The sequence below is a fragment of the Bison bison genome, unplaced genomic scaffold (genome assembly GCF_000754665.1).
Source record: "Bison bison bison isolate TAMUID 2011002044 unplaced genomic scaffold, Bison_UMD1.0 scf7180017864471, whole genome shotgun sequence".
Lineage (NCBI taxonomy): Eukaryota > Metazoa > Chordata > Mammalia > Artiodactyla > Bovidae > Bison > Bison bison.
In genome coordinates, this window is record NW_011495032.1 from 40,835,247 (window position 1) to 40,856,173 (window position 20,927).

Genomic DNA, 20,927 nt, shown 5'->3' on the forward strand with positions numbered 1-20,927 from the left:
AGTCCAAGTACAGAGCTGTGCCCCTACCCTCAGCTCCATTCTGTCATACACTGATCCAAAAAGAGCCATACCCCACAGTCTTCCCAAGGCAGAGCAAAAGTAGGTCCCAGCTCACAGTACTGGGGAGATTGTAAGGGACTGGCGGTCTCTGCTCTGACCTGTGAGTCCGGGCCATTGCTGAAACTTCCCTGGGCCTCCGTTTCTCACTGTGAAGTATGGAGCTGTAATAAAGCCCTTGACAATCCCCTATTCCTCTCCTACTTTCCTCAATCTTGGTGTTTGTTTCCGCTGCCTATTCGTACACGCTTTAAGAAGTTCATTACCTTGCTTTCCCAGCTGGATGTCTTTCCAGCCTTGTGTTCCTCTTTTTGCTTTTGATCCTTATACACTATGAGTCTGCTTCATTTCTACATGTACCTTTATAAACACACAGATATGTCCTTGCCTGTTATAGATGCTGAACAAACGGTTGTAGGATGAATGAATCTATGAAACAAATTGTCTCCTACATTCATATATACATTCCTTCAATATTCAGCAGATATCTAATATATATAGAGACGCCAACCTTTCCCTCTACACTCTAAAATCATTCTTCCTCCTTTTGTCACCTTCCCCCTTTCCTACCGTATCTTTTCTACTTTCCCTGAGCCATAAAGTTAGACTGAATGCTCAGCAAGACAGGATGCAGAGACACAGAACCAGGCCAATGGAAACAGACACCATGGAAGGGAGCCAGATGAAATAAGGGCAAAGACAGCTGTACAACATGCAGAGAGAAACCAACCAGAATGAAAAACAGTGATTCATGGAGCACTGCCACTCGGATACTCTTTGGGTTTCGCTCTGAGAGCTGCTTCGAGATTGAGGTCAGTGAGGGCTGGCATGGAGAGGAAGGGCAGACAGGCTCCTCCTCCCTGGAGATGCACTGCTCGTCAATCCCTCCCCTTAATCCTGTGCTACCCACCCCACCCCCATGACTCCCTCATGCTGACCAGTGTCCTGGGCCTTTAAGGGATGGGCTGGACTGAGGAGAGAACTCACACCTCTCCCCACCCTACTCCTTCCATCTGGCTGTAAGTCAGCCAGCGACAGCAGCAAACTGCAGCAGAAGAGGGGAGGAAGCCAGCGAGTGCAAGAAGAGCAAAGGAGCCCCACTGGATTTCCTTGCTCCACGGCGGAGAGCATCCCAGAGCTCAGACATAGGACGGCTATCCTGCCCACGGTAAGGGCTGGAGGCTCTGACCAGCCACTGCTCCTAGCTCCTACATGCCCAAGTCCTTGCCCTTGGCCTCCACATGCTTATTCCCCCTGACTAAATCATACCCTGGACTCCTTTGCCTAAACAGGTTTACGGGCCCCCGACCTGCTGGTTTTCTGTAGCTTATCCACTTGGACTTATAGTTTTCCTACTAGCTATATCAGTCACCTTTTTATATGAGGACCTCTTAGCTACCCAGGGCTGTCACTGTGTAGATAAGTGGTGATCTCACCCCAGGAAGGGAAGAGAGAGAACTGAAGAAATCATGCTTCAGCATGAATTCATTAACAGATTGTTGAGGATTACCACATGAGGGTTGACCAAGACCCACGGAGGGGAAGGGTTGGGGGGAGTCTTATATTATCAGAAACCCCTGATAATAGGCAGAGAGTTGTGAGACTTCCTTGGAAAGAGCCAGGGTTTGAGTTCTATGCCTCATTCTTAGCCTGCTCAATGATCCAGGGCACTTTGTTGGTGCCCATGAAAGACAGGCCTAATGGGAAGGATTGTAGAACCAAAAAACTGATTTTCAGACAAGTTGGTGTTGAGACCAAAACAACAATTCACACTTCAGGGACTCTGTCTGACCTACTCCCAGCTGCCTCCTAGGTCTGACCAAGTGCTGTCAAATAGGAGGCACTTGAGAATTTATGGGATGAGTGGAGGCATGAACGAATCTGGTTGATTCACAGGTGTCCATGAGAACATTAAATTGATGTGCACAAGAGTACAACAGAATCTTTCTAGGCACAGGAAATATTCTTTCATTTTTACTGTGACTTCTCTTTAAATAAAGCTGCCTTTTTGGGGAAGCATTGTAAAAAAAATATTGGAAGAGTACCTGCTCCTAGTCCTGTCTCTGATGTTAACTAGCTCTTTGACTTTGAACCATGGCTTCCTGATCTACTGTGGGAGGGAGTAGAGGGTTCCCTAGATTTGCTTGTGTCTCAGGAGCCCTTGTTAAAAACGAATATTCCTGGACCCCATCCTTAGAAACTCTGATCTGGTAGATTTGAGGTGGGGCTAAGGAATCTCTGTTTTAAGACACTCTACAGGAGACATTGATATAACCAGGAACCACTAGATTGATGTGTTGTATGAGTCTTCAAGCTCTAACATTCTGAAGGCTATGACCTGTGATGGGAGCCATGAACCAGGTTTGTCATAATTCTCCTCCAAAGAAAGAGAGTAGACAGGATGAATCTCTTCCATCCTGCCCTCAGAGAGACTGTGCTGCTGCTAAGTCGCTTCAGTCATGTCTGACTCTGTGCGACCCCATAGACGGCAGCCCTCAAGGCTCCCCCGTCCCTGGGATTCTCCAGGCAAGAACACTGGAGTGGGTTGCCATTTCCTTCTCCAATGCATGAAAGTGAAAAGTGAAAGTGAAGTCGCTCAGCCATGTCCGACTCTTCTCGACCCCATGGACTACAGCCCACCAGGCCCTCCATCCATGGGATTTTCCAGGCAAGAGTACTGGAGTGGGGTGCCATTGCCTTCTCCGCAGAGAGACTGTAGACACCTCGAATTCCACTATAAGCCACAGGCAACTCTACCAAAGTCCATCTCCAGGTGATATGAAGCCACCTGTCAGCTGAGGACCAAATTTTGCTTGGCAACCCTTGGCCACTTCCTGCCCTATTTGTGTGTCTATTTTCTCATCTGTATTGTAGAGGTAATTATCTGTATCCTCAGGGAGCTCCACATATGTGCCTAGACGTAAACAGTTAAGACCCAACCTCTCTCTCAGTCATTATCCTCTGATTCTTGCCTCTTTCTCTTGCTCCCACTCCCAAATCCTTTTTCCCTCCTCTCCAAACTGTACCTGCCTCAGCTGTGACCATCCTCCCCATTCCACCTTCAGATGCCAGAGGAAACACCAAGACCTAGAACACCTAGGTTCTAAGTTGCATTCTCTGAGTAGTTTGTTTAGTCAGTCTCCTAGGATACAGGGGAAAATGAAGCTGAGCAGAAGGATCTGTTACTCAGGATCCCAACCCAAGAGTCCCCCTTCCTGAACCAAAGTCTCAAGCACCTTTCAGGGGACAAGAATCCAAGCCATTGCAAATTAGAAGAGAAACAAAAGAGCAAGGAGTAATGAGGAGAAGGGATGAGGAGAAGGATGAGAAGTCAAGAGCAAAGAGAGGCTGACTTAGGTAAGCAAATAGGAAGGCAAAGGGAGGGTCAGGAGAGAGCAAAGTGAGCTAGGAAGAAAGGAAAAGGAAGGGGTCAGGTAGAAGAGGGGGAAGGGGAAGAAAATAGGAAGAAGGAAAAGAAAGGCTGTTGAGTGGGATATGGTAGGAACAGAAAATGATGGGGTGGCGGGGAGGGAGAACAATGTCCCTCACTGGGTCCCAGCTCTGCTTTCATCGGCTTGCTAGAGAAAGCCTTTTCTAAGGGTAGTCTCTGTGAGGTCTCTGAGTTGGTCAAATGGAGACCTCAGTTCTAGCCCCAGTTCTGCCACTTAATTCCTTAGGTGACTGGCAGTTCAGCTAGCCTTCTGTCCCTTTATTTTTTCTGACAAAAGGATTCCCATACTTATTACTGAGCTCCATAGACCGCTGGTGGGGAAACAGAAAGCACGGGGAGCTAAGCATTTCGTCTCCCCTGTGAGTTGTTCAAAGAGCGGTGATGTTCTGTGATCTGGTTGGTTAACGTACAACCTTAACACAGGATAAATGTGTGCCACTTCATACGTGAAGCTTCTGACACAGCCAGCTTGGTTCTTCTCCAGTGTCTTCTCTTGGAGTTGTATCTGATTACCTGTTTTCACTGGAATCTATTGAGGAATGGGATGATTCTGCTTTTTTTTGTGGTCAGGAGTTGCCTGATCCTGAAAGTCTTGTGAGAAGACATGGTGAGATGCAAACTCAATCACACGTAGGATGGCAGAGAAAAGAGCTCCTCTGTCCCTTTTCTACAAAATGAAGTCCAGCTCTGACATCCTGTGGCTCCCTGAGTTGAACCTAGCCCTCTATCGGCCATGTGTCACCTAGATACAGTTTTAAAACAGTGACTCAAGAATGGGAGCAGGGCACGCCAAGCTCTGAGGTTGAAAGAGTTTGACAAAAGAATATAAAATCATTTTCTAAGGCTGGTTTGAGATGAGGTAGGGCTGTTCCTGTGCTTGGGACTGTTCTCAGATCTCCCATGTCTCGACATTGTGGTGAGGCTCCCAGACACAGGCATATGGAAGGTAATTCTGTCTTCTCCCAGGGCCAAAGCCCACCCACCCCAGAAGTTCAGAGGAGAGAGGAGGCAAAATGTTGGCAAAGGGGATTAGACTTCAGCCCCAGGTTGACCCCAACCCCTCTTAGAGTCTGAAACTCCAAGACATTTAGTGAAGATCTATTACTTTTTAGTCTTCATAGAACTTTTGCAAACCTTGGATTCCAAGCTGTGCAGCACCACCCAGCAAAGCAGAGATGCTTTCCTGTCTTCTTTCCTTCCTTCTTCCATCCAGAGGTCTCCTCTGGTCTCACTCAAGATTCTACGTGCAGCCTCAGCCAGTAAAACCTTTCCCTCTTGGGACTGAAGCTGTGTTCTTGTTCTCCTGAGAGTTGCCTTATCTCTTCTGCTTAGACTCAGATTGGTTTCCTGCACATTCCTACTCCTTTGGAAAATCTTCTCTAGGTCCTTCAGTCAGGAGAGCTATAATTTCAGTGACTTCTACATCATTCCTGAAGATCACCACCCTGGGTGGCTTTACAGGCTCTTCCTACTTAAGGGAGATGGGGCACTAATATGCTGTGTGACCTCAGACAAGTCACATCATGTTTCTGGATTTCTGCTCTAACGTAGGGAGTTGAACTACATGATGTTTAAATGGACTACTAACTGAATAATTAGTTTAAGGATTCTTGCCTTTTTTTTTTTTAGATGTTCACCACTGACAAATTGTTAAACTTATTCAGGGATGTTCCTGGCAGTCCAGGGGTTAAGACTTCACACTTTCACTGTAGGAGGCACAGGTTCGATCCCTGATTGGGGAATTAAGATCCCACATGCTGCAAAGGGCAGCTGGAAAGACTTCTTTTAAGTTTAAACTTACTAATTAAAACCCACAATATTTCTCTTCAACCATGGATCCTTTGCTTATACAAAAGCATAAAGCTTTATGTTCCGTGGACTTTGCCAGTTTCAGCATGATTTGTTTTAAGCACTGAGTATATTTGTTCTAGGCACAAAGCTAGGATCAAAGTGGCCACAAATCAAATCATCCAGTTCTTTTCAAGGCAAGTTTGTTGTTAGCTCTTAGGATAACTTCAGTTCAGTTCAGTCACTCAGTCGTGTCCAACTCTTTGCAACCCCATGAATCACAGCACGCCAGGCTTCCCTGTCCATCACCAACTCCCGGGGTTTACCCAAACTCATGTCCACCAAGTCGGTGATGCCATCCAGCCATCTCATCCTCTGTCGTCCCCTTCTCCTCTTGCCCCCCAATCCCTCCCAGCATCAGAGTCTTTTCCAATGAGTCAACTCTTCGCATGAGGTGGCCAAAGTATTGGAGTTTCAGCTTCAGCATCAGTGCTTCCAATGAACACCTAGGACTGATCTCCTTTAGGATGGACTGGTTGGATCTCCTTGCAGTCCAAGGAACTCTCAAGAGTCTTCTCCAACACCACAGTTCAAAAGCATCAATTCTTCGGCATTCAGTTTTCTTTACAGTCCAACTCTCACATCCATACATGACCACCGGAATAACCAGTCCTAAATGAGCAATGGCACCCCACTCCAGTACTCTTGCCTGGAAAATCCCATGGATGGAGGAGCCTGGTGGGCTGCAGTCCATGGGGTCACTAAGAGTCGGACACGACTGAGCGACTTCCCTTTCACTTTTCACTTTCATGCATTGGAGAAGGAAACGGCAACCCACTCCAGTATTCTTGCCTGAGAATCCCAGGGACGGGGGAGCCTGGTGGGCTGCCGTCTATGGAGTCGCACAGAGTCGGACACGACTGAAGTGACTCAGCAACAGCAGCAGATGAGCATAAAAGGTAGGAACTCTCTTTCAGTAGGTAGAGAAAACTTGAACATGCTGTTCTGAGACTATGTAACTTATCTGGTTCATTAAAACTGTGAGAATTACTATTATGAATAAGAGTATGAGCTATACTTTATCATGTGAAGGTAGAAGTGGCTCATTTAGCAAGGCGCAGCACTAAGTGTGGTAGAAGAGACAAAAGAAATACTCTGGCCTAGCTTGTCCAGAGCTGGAGGATCCACACAAGAGCATGGAGAGGGCTCCTGGAAGGGAAGTTGAGATGATTCTGCTTGGAGAAGGAAAGGCTAGGATGCAGAGAGATTCCAAGTTCTGAAAGGGGGCAGCCAGCAAGTCAGTGATTCCTAATAATGGGGAACTGAGAGAGGTGTGGTCAACATGACCTCGTGGATTGTAGGGTGTTGGAAAAGAAGAGGGTATTTGGCAGAAACCCCTGGGTTGGCCCTGTCAGAGATGGCTGTGGGAAACGGCAGAAACTCTGAAATCAGATATATTTGGGTTTAAATTCCAAGTCCCTGTGTGATTGAGACAAGTTTCTTAGCCTCTCTAAGATTCAATCACTAAACTCAAATTAGAAGTGAAAAGAGCTACAAATTATGTAGATGAAGTAGCTGACACAACGCAGGCAGTCAAGGAACACTAATTTCCTTCTCTTCCTCTCTCGATCTATTACTCTAAGACCTCAAGATTAACCTGAAGCCTCTTGCTGCTCCTCGCTCCTTTAGGTGACTCTGGCGTCAGCTGGTGAAGCAGTGGGTGATGGCGTATCTGCTGCAAGGCCGTGAGTACCCCTGCAGAAGAGGGCTTGGGGAGACAGCCCAGAGACAGGGAGGAGGCTGGACTCCTGTTCCAAAGCTCCTCCTGGGCCCTCCACCTTCCCTACCGGCTACTCAGTCCCTGCTTCTCCTGGCTCAGGGCTGCCCATCAATCAAGATCTGCTGCTGATGCAGAAAGGCACAATGATGCGCAAGGTGAGGTCCAAAAGCTGGAAGAAGCTAAGATTCTTCAGACTTCAGGACGATGGCATGACAGTCTGGCATGCCCGGCAGGCTGGAGGCAGGGCCAAGCCCAGCTGTGAGTGATGTGGGTAGCCAGGGGTGGGCATGTGGGTGGACAGGACCTTACAGGCCCAGCAGCTTGAGGGCAGAGGAGTGACCAGTGTCTTATGATGTGCCCTGTTCTGGTCTCTTTAGTGTCTTTATCTGAGCCTGTAAAATGGAAATTATAACTGTACTAGCCTCTTCAGGGTGTTACAAGGATCAAATTGGTTATGGTGTGCAAAGATCTTCCAAGAGTCTTTGCCACATAATAAGGCTCAATAAATCATAGGTTTTATCTTATTACTATCATCATCATCATCATTATTATAGCATAATCTCGGGTAGCCAACTGTCTAGACAAAAGCCCTGGCTCTGCCAATTTCTAGCTGAGTGACTTTGGACAAGTTATTTAACTTAAGCTAATATAAGTTTCCTCATCTATAAAATGAGGATTAAACAGCCTAGTACATTACAGGAGCTCAAGAACTTAATGTATATAAACCACCTAGCATGAGGCCTGAAACCCCGATCAATTTAGTGAGTTAACCATTATAGTGAATATTTCTAAATATCGTAAATGCGTCATAACAGTGTTCCTCCTATTGGCCAAACACTTTATGATCCCTCTAAAAATGTGACCACAGGACTCACTTAAGAGAATCTACTTTAGAGACATAACCAGAGCTTATGATCCACACCAGCCCCAGCTGAAGAAGCAGGGGGAAGGATTTCTCTGGCTCCCTCCCAGACATCTGGAAAGAGGAAGCCCTCAAACCTGGAATGAGAGAACTGAATTTGGGCGCGTCATGCTTTGGTGTAACTGCTTCTATCCTGCAAGTGTGCTTCCACTTGTCAGCCCCACCAGTCTTCCTGTAATTGATCACCATTGGATTGGCCATGGAAGGGACCATCCCTTATTTAAGATTAGGATGCTGAGGGGCTACGTCATTTTCATCCCTGTCACACTGCCAGTTGGTGGCTGGAAGCCAGGTCTTGCCATTTCCAGCACAGGCCCCTTGTCATGCTGCTATGAAAACAACGACTCATGTGGCAATCTGAATTCCAAGAATCTGCATCTCCCTGTACTAAGGCTTTGGGGGTTTTAGTCTATGGAGGCTGGGGTCCCTCCTCCTGTGGTCTCAGAGAGAAGAAGGGGGAGTACTGGTCCTTGGCTCTCAGCTGCTGTGATTTGTCAGACCCTTTGCTTAGGGCCCCCCACTCACTTCTTCCCTGGCAGTCTCAATCTCCGACGTGGACACAGTACGTGAGGGCCACGAGTCTGAGTTGCTGCGCAACCTGGCAGAGGAGTTCCCCCTGGAGCAGGGCTTCACCATCGTCTTCCATGGCCGCCGCTCCAACCTGGACCTGGTGGCCAACAGTGTCCAGGAAGCCCAGACCTGGATGCAGGGGCTCCAGCTGTTGGTGGGCTTTGTCACCAACATGGACCAACAGGAGAGGCTGGATCAGTATCAGCAGGATGGAGTCAGAGTGGGATCCAGGGGTCACTGAAAGAGCCAGATGCTGAAGGGCTAGGGACAAGTAGGAGGGGGCACAGGGCTAGAGGGGCCTGAGAGTCCAGATGGGGTGGCCAGGGACAGCTTGGGCTGATGTGAGGCTGAGATACTGAGGGAAGAATGGAGGCCTGTGATGGCACAGACAGAGTCACACAGAGTTTGGAGAGGAATCAGGGCCCCCAGGATTGGGTAAAGGGACCGTGAGAGGCAAACTAGGAGCTGATCCTGAGAGCTGAACAGAAGATCCCAGTGGCATTAACTCCCATAGGGATGGGGAGCAACTCCTTAGGGGGCTTAGTGGGATCAACTCACTTCAAGTTTCCTAGAATGTATTCATCTTCTATGCTGGTCCATTCATTTATTCACCATCTATTAAGCAGAATGTAAGAGGCACTATGCCAGGCTTTAGGGATACAAAGATTAATGAGGCTCAGATATTATTTTAGTCAGCAGAGAAAATAGAATTGTGTGAATAATTTAATTTACCAGCATTACAGTACTTAGCTGATATGTGGGTGTTCAAAGGAAGGAGAAATACTTATTTCTAGCTGAGATGGTCATGAGAAAGCTTCAGGAGAAAGTAGCGTTTGAGCTGAGCCTTGAAAATGAGTAGAATTTGAACTGAAGGGAAGAGGAGGGGAAGGCACTTGTGTCTGAGGAAACATCATGAATAAAGACCCAGAGGTAGGAAGCTGAAGAGCTGGGACATCACCAAGCAGGGGCTTGCTGAATCTGTCTGAGGTACAAGGTAGTCATTTCTGTGTTGAGAAGGCTGGTTTGGGGCCAGATCACTGGGGTGAAGGAGATCTTAATTTCTATGTTAGGGAAGTTGGGCTTCTTTTTGCAGGCAACAGGGATGTCCCCAAAGGCACCTGAGCCATGCAGGGGCAAGATAGATTGGTGCTCTGGGGAGATTATTCCAGAAGCTAATGTGGAAAATGAATTGGCTCTGGGGAGGGGACTGGCAACAAAGACAGGGGAGCAGTCAATGGATGAATGTGCACACACATCTGCACACACAAACACACACTCAGTGCTTTTGCCTTGACTCAGACCTGGATGGCTGAGTGATTGGTTCCAGCGTGGAGACAAAAACCAGGATGGTCGGATGAGTTTCGGAGAGGTCCAACGGTTATTGCACCTGATGAATGTGGAAATGGACCAGGAATATGCCTTTCAGCTTTTCCAGGTGAGTCTTCTGGGGAAAGGTTAGCAGAAGCCAATCAAGGCCACAGTCTCCCTTAGCCAGAAGTCCTCCAACCCTCTCCAGCAACACACAGCTGTTGAATCTCTCCTACTACGCCAGGTTCATTGGGAAGTGTGGGTAGGACATGGTTCTTACCCTTCAGTCTTGTTGGAAAGATGACTCATAATCTTATGAAAGGTAAATAACAACATGTTATTACATCAGACCTCAGGGACCTCTCTGTCCTTGGCCAGGATTTCACAAGTGCCTAGTACAGTGGAAAACTCCAACTGGCATGTGAGTAAATAGAAAAAGGGATCTTCTGATCTTTTAGGGACATGTTGGGGGCATTTAATTCTTTCTAGTTGAAATTTTTCTCCAGTAGCAAATGGTATGGCCGAAATTTTGCTTTTTACTTCCTGTCGTGGCTTTTCCTATGAACACTAAATGTCAGGAGTTCTGTGGAAGCCAGCCTGGCTCCATCAATAATAACGCCCTTACAAGGAAAGTCAAAACTGCAACATCTGCCGTTAAAGGGTTTTTTACTCTCCTCTAAACCCTCTTCTGCAGACAGCAGACACATCCCAGTCTGGGACTCTGGAGGGAGAAGAATTTGTAGAGTTCTATAAGTCATTGACTCAGCGTCCAGAAGTGCAGGAACTGTTTGAAAAGTTTTCATCTGATGGGCAGAAACTGACCCTGTTGGAATTTGTGGATTTCCTCCAAGAGGAACAGAAGGAAGGAGAACGGGCTTCTGACCTTGCTCTGGAACTCATCGATCGCTATGAGCCTTCAGAAAGTGGTAAGAGGACTAGGGTGGTGAGGCAACACACATGGGGGCCAGATGGGGGACCAAGAGACAACTAGCCTTCTGCCTAACTAAGGGAAAATTCAGTCCCCCAGACCCCGTTCCCAATCATCTTCATCTCATTCAATCACTCCTCCAGAAGGAGAAAGCCATTTCCTGCCCACATAAGACAGGAGTCTCCTCTGTAGTGCTATATCTCTTAGGAGGAAGAACATTCCGTAAGTCCCCTTTCCTCTACCACGCTCATATTTCTCATTCTTCACTTTCACACTGTTCTTCCTGATATCAACCTTTGTCCTCAGTGGAAACATAAAATCCTTCTCCTCTTACTTTTGGCTTCTTCTCTAGGGCATGTGATTCCTTTCCCTTTAGTTCCCTTCATGGTTCCTGTTTGCTGTCTCTTTAAGTGCTGGCTCTCTGCCCTTTCCTGGACTTTCTCCAAGTTCCCCAGGTGGTTTTTGAGTCCTAAGTCCCTGAGCTGGGCACCTAGTCAGCCCCTGGCTGAGGTGGATGATGAGGTAGACAATCATTTGGCTCTTAACAAGCAGTTAAAATATGCCCTCTCTGCCCTCAAACCTTCTCCTTGCCCCTTTAGTAGACACCTTCCTGCCCTTCATTCCTTGCAGAGCATGAAAAACTTACATTATTAATAAAAAGAGGGCTTCCCTGATAGCTCAGTTGGTAAAGAATCCACCTGCAATGCAGGAGACCCCAGTTTGATTCCTGGGTTGGGAAGATCCGCCGGAGAAAGGATAGGCTATCCAGTCCAATATTCTTGGGCTTCCCTTGTGGCTCAGCTGGTAAAGAATCCTCCTGCAATGCGGGAGACTTAGGTTCAATCCCTGGGTTGGGAAGATCCCCTGGAGAAGGCAAAGGCTACCCACTCCAGTATTCTGGCCTGGAGAATTACATGGACTATATATATAGTCCATGGGGTCGCAAAGAGTCTGACACAACTGAGTGACTTCCACTTTACTTCACTTTATAGCTCTTACATTATTTAGTCCTTTGTGTGTGTGTGTGTGAGTGTGTGAGTGTGTTAGACGCTCAGTAGTGTCCAACTCTTTGCGAACCCATGGACTATAGCCCACCAGGCTCCTCTGTCCATGGGATTTCCCAGGCAAGAATACAGGAGTGGGTAGGCATTCCCTTCTCCAGGGGATCTTCCCAACTCAGGGATAAAACCCCAGGTCTCCTGCACTGCAGGCAGATTCTTTACCATCTGAGCCACCAGGGAAGCCCTTAGTACTCACTGCTGCTACTGCTGCTGCTAAGTAGCTTCAGTCATGTCCGACTCTGTGAGACCCCGTAGATGGCAGCCCACCAGGCTCCGCCATCCCTGGGATTCTCCAGGCAAGAACACCGGAGTGGGTTTAGTACTCACTACATCCTTGTAAATCAAAAGCAATAATCTTTATTGGGCCTTTGCTAAGCATCCCATAATGTGCTGATATCTCTACATGCCTTTTCTCTTCTAATCCTTCCAACAACCCATGGAAGTAGATTTCTATTATCAACTCAGTTGTACAGAAGAGGAAAACTGAGATTCAGAAAAATTAAATGACTTGCTCAAAGTCAACAGCTAATGAAAGGAGGAATTGTAATTCAAAGCCAGATCATTGACTCTTACCTGGTGCCTCTCTTGAGAATGAGAATAAGACATGAGAGGAATGTGAGCTGGACAGGTGACCCAGGTTTCTTAGGTCTCAATTCCCATTCCCTTTCATTCATTCATCACTCGCTACTTCAGCAAATGCTCACTGAGTACCTGTAATGTGCCAGGACCAATGATAGGCAACAGAGATACAGTAGTAGGTCAGACAAGGACACTACCCTCATGGACCGTGGAGCCAAACAAAGTGTTGCAATCACTGATTCCAGATTTATGTGGGTGCTTAGAGAAGAAAGGGGCTGTGACGCAATCTTTTCAGAAAACTAAACAGAAGAGGAAGTTGAAGGGTTAAGACAGGATCCTCTGTTTCCAATGAAGAATCCAGCATACATCATTACATTTATTCTGCCTGTGTGCATGCTCAGTCACTCAGTCGTGTCCAACTCTTTGTAGCCCATGGACTGTAAGCCCACCAGGCTCCTTTGTCCATGGAATTTTCCAGGCAAGAATACTGGAGTAGGTTGTCATTTCTTACTCCAGGGGACCTTCCCAACCCAGGGACTGGATCCTTGTCTCTTGGGTTTCCTGCACTGGCAGGCAGATTCTTTACCATTGAGCCACTTGGGAAGCCCCACATTTATTCTATCCACCCTTTTTGGAGTTCTTTCCCTTTTCACTTGATTATCAGATACAACAACACTGTGGCTGCAAAGTGTGGTATCAGTCAGGAGACAGAGGCTCAAGTCCCCACTCTGCTTCTTATAGAGTACTGAGTTGCTTAACCTATCGGAGGCTCAGTTTTCTCATTTGTAAAATAACTGGTGATCAAATGAAATAAAGCACATGAAAAGTACCTGGTAGCTATGGACTTTATCAATTTGCAATTTGGGTCATTACAGTCAAGAATGAAACTTTGTGGGATTTCTCTGGCAGTCCAGTGGTTAAGACTTTGAACTTACACTGAAGGGGGCATGGATTTGATCTCTGATCGGGAAACTAGCACCCTGCACGCCTCAAGTCTGGAGAAGGCAATGGCACCCCACTCCAGTACTCTTGCCTGGAGAATCCCAGGGACGGGGGAGCCTGGTGGGCTGCCGTCTATGGGGTCGCACAGAGTCGGACACGACTGAAGCGACTTAGCAGCAGCATCAGCATGCCTCAAGTCATGGCCAAAATATAGAAAGAATGAAACTTTGCGCCCAACTTCTTGCCATTTTCCACCATCGCCAGGCCTTGTCACACCTGGAATGAGGAAGCTAGGCATGAGAGTAAAGCTGTTCTGCCTCCCCTGTAGCACAAGTTATCCTCAGTGAGACTTCACAGTCCAGCAGTGTAGGGCAGATTCTGACATCTGACTCCCTGGGTTCAAATCCCAGCTCCTTCACTTATTAGTTATGTGACATAATATTATATAGGAGGCGGTGACCAGAACCATCCCAAAGAAAAAGAAGTGCAAGAAGGCAAAGTTGTTGTCTGAGGAGGCTTTACAAATAGCTGAGAAAAGAAGAGAAGCAAAAGGCAAGGGAGAAAGGGAAAGATACCCAACTGAATGCAGAGTTTCAGAGAATAGCAAGAAGAGATATGAAAACCTTAAGAGAACAGTGCAAAGAAGTAGAGGAAAACAACAGAAAAAGAAAGACTAGAGACCTCTTTAAGAAAAGTGGAGATATCAAGGGAACATTTCATGCAAGAATGGGCACAATAAAGGACAGAAACAGTGAAGACCTAACAGAAGCAGAGGAGATTAAGAAGAGGTGGCAAGAATACACACAAGAACTGTACAAAAGGTCTTAGTGATCTCGATTTCCACGATGGTGTGGTCGCTCACCTAGAACAAGACATCCTGGAGAGTGAAGTCAGGTGGACCTTAGGAAGCATTACTATGAATAAAGATAGTGGAGGTGATGGTATTCCAGCTGAGCTATTTAAAATCCCAAAAGATGATGCTGTTAAAGTGCTGCACTCAATATATCAGCAAATTTGGAAAACTCAGCAGTGGCCATAGGACTGGAAAAGGTCAGTTTTCATTCCAATCCCAAAGAAGGGCAAAGCCAAAGAATGTTCAAACTACCACACAATTGCACTCATTTCACATGTTAGCAAGTTTTTAATGCTCAAAATCCTTCAAACTAGGCTTCAGTAGTACACAACAGATATACAAGCTGGGTTTAAAAAAGGCAGAGGAACCAGAGATCAAATTGTTAACATTCTTTGGATCATAGAAAAAGCAGTAAAGGAATTCCAGAAAAACATCTACTTCTGTTTCATTGATTATGCCAAAGTCTTTGACTGTGTGGATCACAATAAACTGTGGAAAATTCTTCAAGAGATGGGAATACCAGACCACCTTACCTGTCTCCTAAGAAACCTGTATGCAGGACAAGGAGCAACAGTTAGAACTGTACATGGAACAAGGACTGCTTCAGAATTGGGAAAGGAGTATGTCAAGGCTGTATGTTGTCATCCTGCTTATTTACCTTATATGCAGAGTATCTTATGTGAAATGCGAGGCTGGATGAATCACAAGCTGGAATCAAGATTGCCAGGAGAAATATTAGCAACCTCAAATATACAAATGATACCACTCTAATGGCAGAAAGTGATGAGGAACAAAACAGCCTCTTGGTGAGGGTGAAAGAGGAGAGTGAAAAAGCTGGCTTAAAACTCAACATTCAAAAAATGAAGATCATGGCATCCAGTCCCATCACTTTGTGCAAATAGAGGGGGAAAAGTGGAAACAACGACAAATTTTATTTCCTTGGGCTCCAAAATCACTGCAGACAGTGACTGTGTGCGTGCTAAATCACTTCGGTCATGTACGATTCTGTGCAACCCTAGGGACTGTAGCCTGCCAGGCTCCTCTGTGCATGGAACTCTCCAGGCAAGAATACTGGAGAGGGTTGCCATTTCCTTCTCCAGGGGATCATCTTGACTCAGGGATCAAACCAGGGTCTCTTATGTCTCCTACAGTGGCAGCAGGATCTTTACCACTAGCGCCACCTGACAGTGACTGCAGCCATGAAATTAAAAGACTCTTGCTCCTTGGAAGGAAAGCTGTGACAAACCTAGACAGCATATTAAAGAACAGAGACATCACTTTGCTGACAAAGGTCCGTATAGTCAAACCTATGGTTTGTCCAGTAGTCCTGTATGGCTGTGAGAGTTGGACCATAAAGAAGGCCGAATGCCTAGAAATTGATGCTTTCGAGTTGTAGTGCTGGAGAAGCCTCTTGAGAGTCCTTTGGACAGCAAGAAGATCTAACCAGTCAATCCTAAAGGAAATCAACCCTGAATATTTACTGAAAGGACTAATGCTGAAGTTTCAATACTTTGACCACCTGACATGAAAAGCCGACTCATTAGAAAAGACCCTGGTGCTGGGAAAGATTAAAGGCAGGAGGAGAAGGGGATGACAGAGGTTGAGATGGTTGGATGGCATCACTGACTCAATGGACATGAGTTAGAGCAAACTCTGGCGGACAGTGAAGGACAGGGAAGCCTGGCATGCCCTAGGGCTGCAAAGAGTCAGACATGACTGAGCGACTGAACAACAACCACAAATGTGACCCAGGGTATGTTACCTAACCTCTCAGGGCAGATTATGTTATATCCACCTGATTGTGTTGGTGAGAGGATTAAGGGAGATGCTGCATGTTATGTCCTTGGCAACGCTCAAGAAACCCTCAGGCCATAGTAGGCAGTAGCTACACAGCCCAGGGCATAACACACAGGTACCTTGGTCTTGGGGCTTCCCAGGTGGTGTTAGAGCTGAAGAACGCCTGTGCCAACATAGGAAATGTAAGACATGTAGGTTCGATCCCTGGGTTGGGAAGATCTCCTGGAGGAGGCATGGCAACCCTCTCCAGTATTCTTGCCTGAAGAATCTCGAGGACAGAGGAGCCTGGCAGGCTACAGCCCATAGGGTAACAAAGAGTCTTCAGACGTAAAGCAACTTGGCATTCATGCACGCACCTTGGTCTTGTCACTAACAAGTCTTTGACTTTGATCCTCTCTGAGCCTCGGGTGCCCCATCTATGAAATTAGTCCTTTGGACTAAATACTGTGCTGTCCTTCATGGTAACCCTGAGCCCCATGTGACTATTTAAATTTAAATTACAGTCGGCTCTCTGTATCTACAGGTGCCACATCGCGGATACAGAGGGTCGACTGTACCATGAGATTCTGTGTAAGGCACTTGAGCGTCCATGGATTTTGGTATCTGCTATGGGGAAGGGGCCGGAGAAGGCAATGGCACCCCACTCCAGTACTCTTGCCTGGAGAATCCCAGGGACAGGGGAGCCTGGTAGGCTGCAGTCCATGGGGTTGCTAAGAGTCAGACATGACTGAATGACTTCACTTTAACTTTTTACTTTCATGCATTGGAGAAGGAAATGGCAACCCACTCCCGTGTTCTTGCCTGGAGAATCCCAGGGACAGGGGAGCCTGGTGGGCTGCCGTCCATGGGGTCGCACAGAGTCGGACATGACTGCAGTGACTTAGCAGCAGCCGCAGCAGCAGCAGCAGCAGCATGGGGAAGGGGGAAGTCCTGGAGCCAATCTCCTGTGAATACAAAACAGTAATTCAGTTCCACAGTCACACAGCAACATTTCAAATGCTCAGTAGCTTTATTTATTTAGAGGTTATCATACTGGGCTGTGCAGACCAGAGAACACTTCCATCACTGTAGAAAGTTCTGTTGGGCAGCACTGGACTAGCATGATCTTAATAATTCCCTTAGTATTTTTATGGTTCTCTGAGGATGGGGATGCTTGAAATGACAGGCTGGATAGGGCAGTGGGGTCTGGAGGCTGGGAGTGGACACCATTTGAAAGGCTGGGCCCTGGAGAGGGGTGGGGTGCTCTGAGCAGAGAGCTTCTCACTCTAGCCACTCCACACCCCAGGAAAACTGCGGCATGTGCTGAGCATGGATGGCTTCCTCGGCTACCTCTGCTCGAAGGACGGAGACATCTTCAATCCAACCTGCCACCCCCTCTACCAGGACATGACTCAACCCCTGAACCACTACTACATCAACTCCTCCCACAACACCTACCTGGTGGGGGACCAGCTTTGTGGCCAGAGCAGCGTGGAGGGATACATACGGTGCTGTGGGGCTGGGGGGTGAAGGGGTCCAGCTCATGAGATGGGAAGGTCTGTGGGAAGTTGGAGGGGAATTGTTAGTTGACTGCAGGAATTGAAATGCTGTTGTGGGGGGATTTGAGCTGAGGATTCCTTGGTCCCTGAGAGACTTGGAGGAGATATTGAAGACTGGCAGGAGAGTGCTGTGGAAACCCTGCGGGTAAACACAGCTTCTCTTTCATAGGACATGAAATTACCTTGGCACCAGAGGTCCTGACAAATTTATTTTGAACAAATAAATAAACTCAATGTTAAATGGGAGGCAGTAGGGAAGAGGATTTAAAAACATAGGTTCTGGAGTCAGACCATTTAAGATCAACCACTAGCTCCCTCACTTGGTACTCTGAGGTCAAATACTTAACCTCTCTCTGCCTCAGCTTCCCTATCTGAGACACAGAGAGGATTACTATTCTGTCTATTCTGTCTAGCTTGTTGTGAGGATTCAGTAAGGTAATTTATGTGTCAATAGGTAATAAATGGTACCTGACTTTATTGTGATTAACCATGCAATAGGTCAAATAGTCAAGGCATCTTTGTAATGTCAGCAGCTGAACTAGTCGCTTCAAGTGCAACTTCCCTAGGAAGCCTAGCAAGGAAGTAAAATGTAAATTTACCGAGAGTTTGAATAACTCAGGTGTCATATAAAGATATACAAGCAGAACACCAGAAGGCAGTATGTGATGGCTCCCTAAGGGAGGATTGTTGAGTAGGGCCTGGTGGAGATCAGTGTGAGCTGCAGGTGTGTCCCGGCAGACAGACAGGGGTCCACGGAGATGTAAATTGACAGTCTTGATGTGTGAGTGCCAGTGAGCACTGTTCTCTCCAGAGAGGGAAGAGGGTCCCTATGTGAAAGATCACACCTTGACCCCTCCCGTCCCTGGGGGGTGGGGTTCTTGCAGGGCCCTGAAGCGGGGGTGCCGCTGTGTGGAGGTGGATATATGGGATGGACCAAGCGGGGAACCTATTGTTTACCACGGACACACCCTGACCTCCCGCATCCCATTCAAAGATGTTGTGGCCGCTATAGGACAGTATGCCTTCCAGGTGGGAGCCTCAGGATGGAAATACTGGTGATTAGCAAGAGGATCTGAAGGAAGAGACTCTGGGTCTGGGGTTGGGGAGGGATGCAGGGGAAAGTAAAAGTATTAGTCACTCAGTTGTATCCAACTCTTTGTGACCCCATGGACTATAGCCCAACAGGCTCCTTTATCCATAGAATTCTCCAGGCAAGAACACTGGAGTGGGTATCCATTCCCTTCGCCAGGGGATCTTCCCGACCTAGGTGATGTCAAATGACATATACGTAAAAGAGATTTTAATTGTGAAGCATCAGGCAAACATTAAGGGATTATTATGAATAAGTGTTGGATGTGTTACTAGTTAAGTAGTCATAGAAGTAATTGCTAACTGTAATGATTACTTCTAAAAACTTCTGTCACCCACCTGGGAGAGGGCGGAGGAGGAAACAGACAAACTGGTGGGTAGAGCTGGGAGGCAATAGCTATCTGGGGATGAAAGTCTGAAAGTATAACGTGAACATGTCTGGGGCACTGGCCTGGCTTTCCCTCTCTAAGCCTGAAAACTCAAAGGTCCCATAAGGACCTGGGTCAGACCTGGCACAGATCTGAGATTTGGGGTCCCAAGAATGACTTTTAGATGTGGGGTGCCTAGACCCAGGCAGATCTCCTGGAGGCCTGGCATGGGGTCAGAGGACTTTTGGCAATCAGGGTACTCAGTTGAGTAATTGGCAGGGGGTGGGTGGTGGGGTGGTGGGTGGGGGTGGAGCTAGAGAATCAAGAAGGTCATAGGCCTCAGAACTCTGGCTCCAGCATGCCTTCCCCTCCTGACCAGACGTCAGACTATCCAGTCATCTTGTCGCTGGAGAACCACTGCAGCTGGGAGCAGCAGGAGATCATCGTGCGCCATCTGACGGAGATCCTGGGGGATCAGCTACTGACGACAGCCTTGGATGGGCAGCCTCCCACTCAGCTGCCCTCCCCCGAGGTAGGGACCCTGCCTTCTAGCCCAGGCTTCCCTACCGGGCTTGGCTCTTCCTCCCAGGCCCATCTGTTCCCTTCTTCTCACCCTCAGATGGACCGTCTTGCTCTTTAATATTCTCAGAGACAACTTTAATTTTTAAAAAATCGAATTCAGGGTGTTCCAGTGTGGCCTAGTGGTTATGATTCCAAGCTTTCACTGCCAATCCCTGCTTCAGGAACTGAGATCCTGCAAGCTGAGTGGCATGGCCAAAAGAAATTAAAAAAAATCTAATTCAACATAAAACTCCAGATATAGCTTTCTAAATTTAAAACCATTGGTTTACTTTATATTTCTTTTTTCAATGGAAGATCTTCATTTTTTTTTCCTGATAGTTCATTATTATAGGCTCTACAAATATAAGGGGAGATTCCCCCACCATAATCTCAACCTCTCCAATAACAGCTGCCAACATTATAGATTTTTTACACACTTATATAGACATATATATGTATATATGGTTACATTTTAAAAAAATGTGAATGGGATAATCCTTTCTATCCCTTTTATATATATCACAAATATTTTTTCATATATATTTTCTTTTTTAACAGTTCTATAGTATTAAACTTTATGTTACTGACCATAATTTACTCAACCAGTAGGTGGTAAAAATAACCAGTAAATGGTAAACATTTAGGTTGTTTATAATTTTTCATTTGTACATAGAGCTTTGCTCATTTACTCTTTCTTTGAAATGGATTCCTAGGAAAAAAATTGCTGGGTTGAAAACTGCATGTTGACATTTTTGGTTATTATTGTCAAGTTGCCCTCGTGGGGGTGGGCAGGGTGCAGAAAAAAACCAAATTTCACTCCAACTGAACAGTGTAAGGGAATGACTACAAACAACTCCAGTAGTGAGATGATTCGTAATGGCAAACATGAAAAAAAAGTTTTTAAAAAACATAGGTCTGTTTTATTCTTTCAAATTAACTGATATTATTTACAAACTTTTTTATATTAGAGTTTATAATTTTTCTTGATATATAACTTTAAAAAATGTTAAAGATATTAATGCTTTAAAAATACTTTTTTGCAGTCTATTTGGGCAGGGGTGGCCACGCTGTGCGACTTGCATGACCCAGTTCAAAACCAGGGACTGAACCCAGGACACAGCCGTGTGGAGTCCTAACCACTGGACCACCAGGAAACTCCCCTTGCAGTCTATTTTTTCTTTTTGTCTTCATAGCCTCTTCTGTTTTACAGGTTTTTAACCTTTATGTAGTCACCTCTGCCAATCATTTTTTATGTCTTCTGAGTTTTCAAAGGCTTTCCTACCTTGAGGCTTTTCAGAAAGAGTCTCTATCTTCCTCTAATACTCTAATGTTCTT

The 20,927-nt window shown here is 46.5% G+C and overlaps 1 protein-coding gene across 3 annotated transcripts in view; it reads left to right on the top strand.

Moving 5' to 3' along the window:
* Positions 1 to 1,138: 1,138 nt before the first annotated feature.
* The window catches only part of PLCD4 (phospholipase C, delta 4), a 25,475-nt gene continuing 5,686 nt past the window's right edge, over positions 1,139 to 20,927 (top strand). For 2 of the 3 annotated variants that reach the window (XM_010861201.1, XM_010861202.1), the window contains exons 1-9: positions 1,139 to 1,225; positions 6,986 to 7,041; positions 7,176 to 7,334; positions 8,538 to 8,766; positions 9,874 to 10,003; positions 10,571 to 10,802; positions 17,322 to 17,523; positions 18,459 to 18,603; positions 19,411 to 19,563. In XM_010861201.1, the coding sequence (XP_010859503.1) occupies positions 7,020 to 7,041; positions 7,176 to 7,334; positions 8,538 to 8,766; positions 9,874 to 10,003; positions 10,571 to 10,802; positions 17,322 to 17,523; positions 18,459 to 18,603; positions 19,411 to 19,563 (1,272 nt within the window). In that variant the 5' untranslated portion in view covers positions 1,139 to 1,225; positions 6,986 to 7,019. The other variant, XM_010861203.1, reaches the window with a different exon arrangement.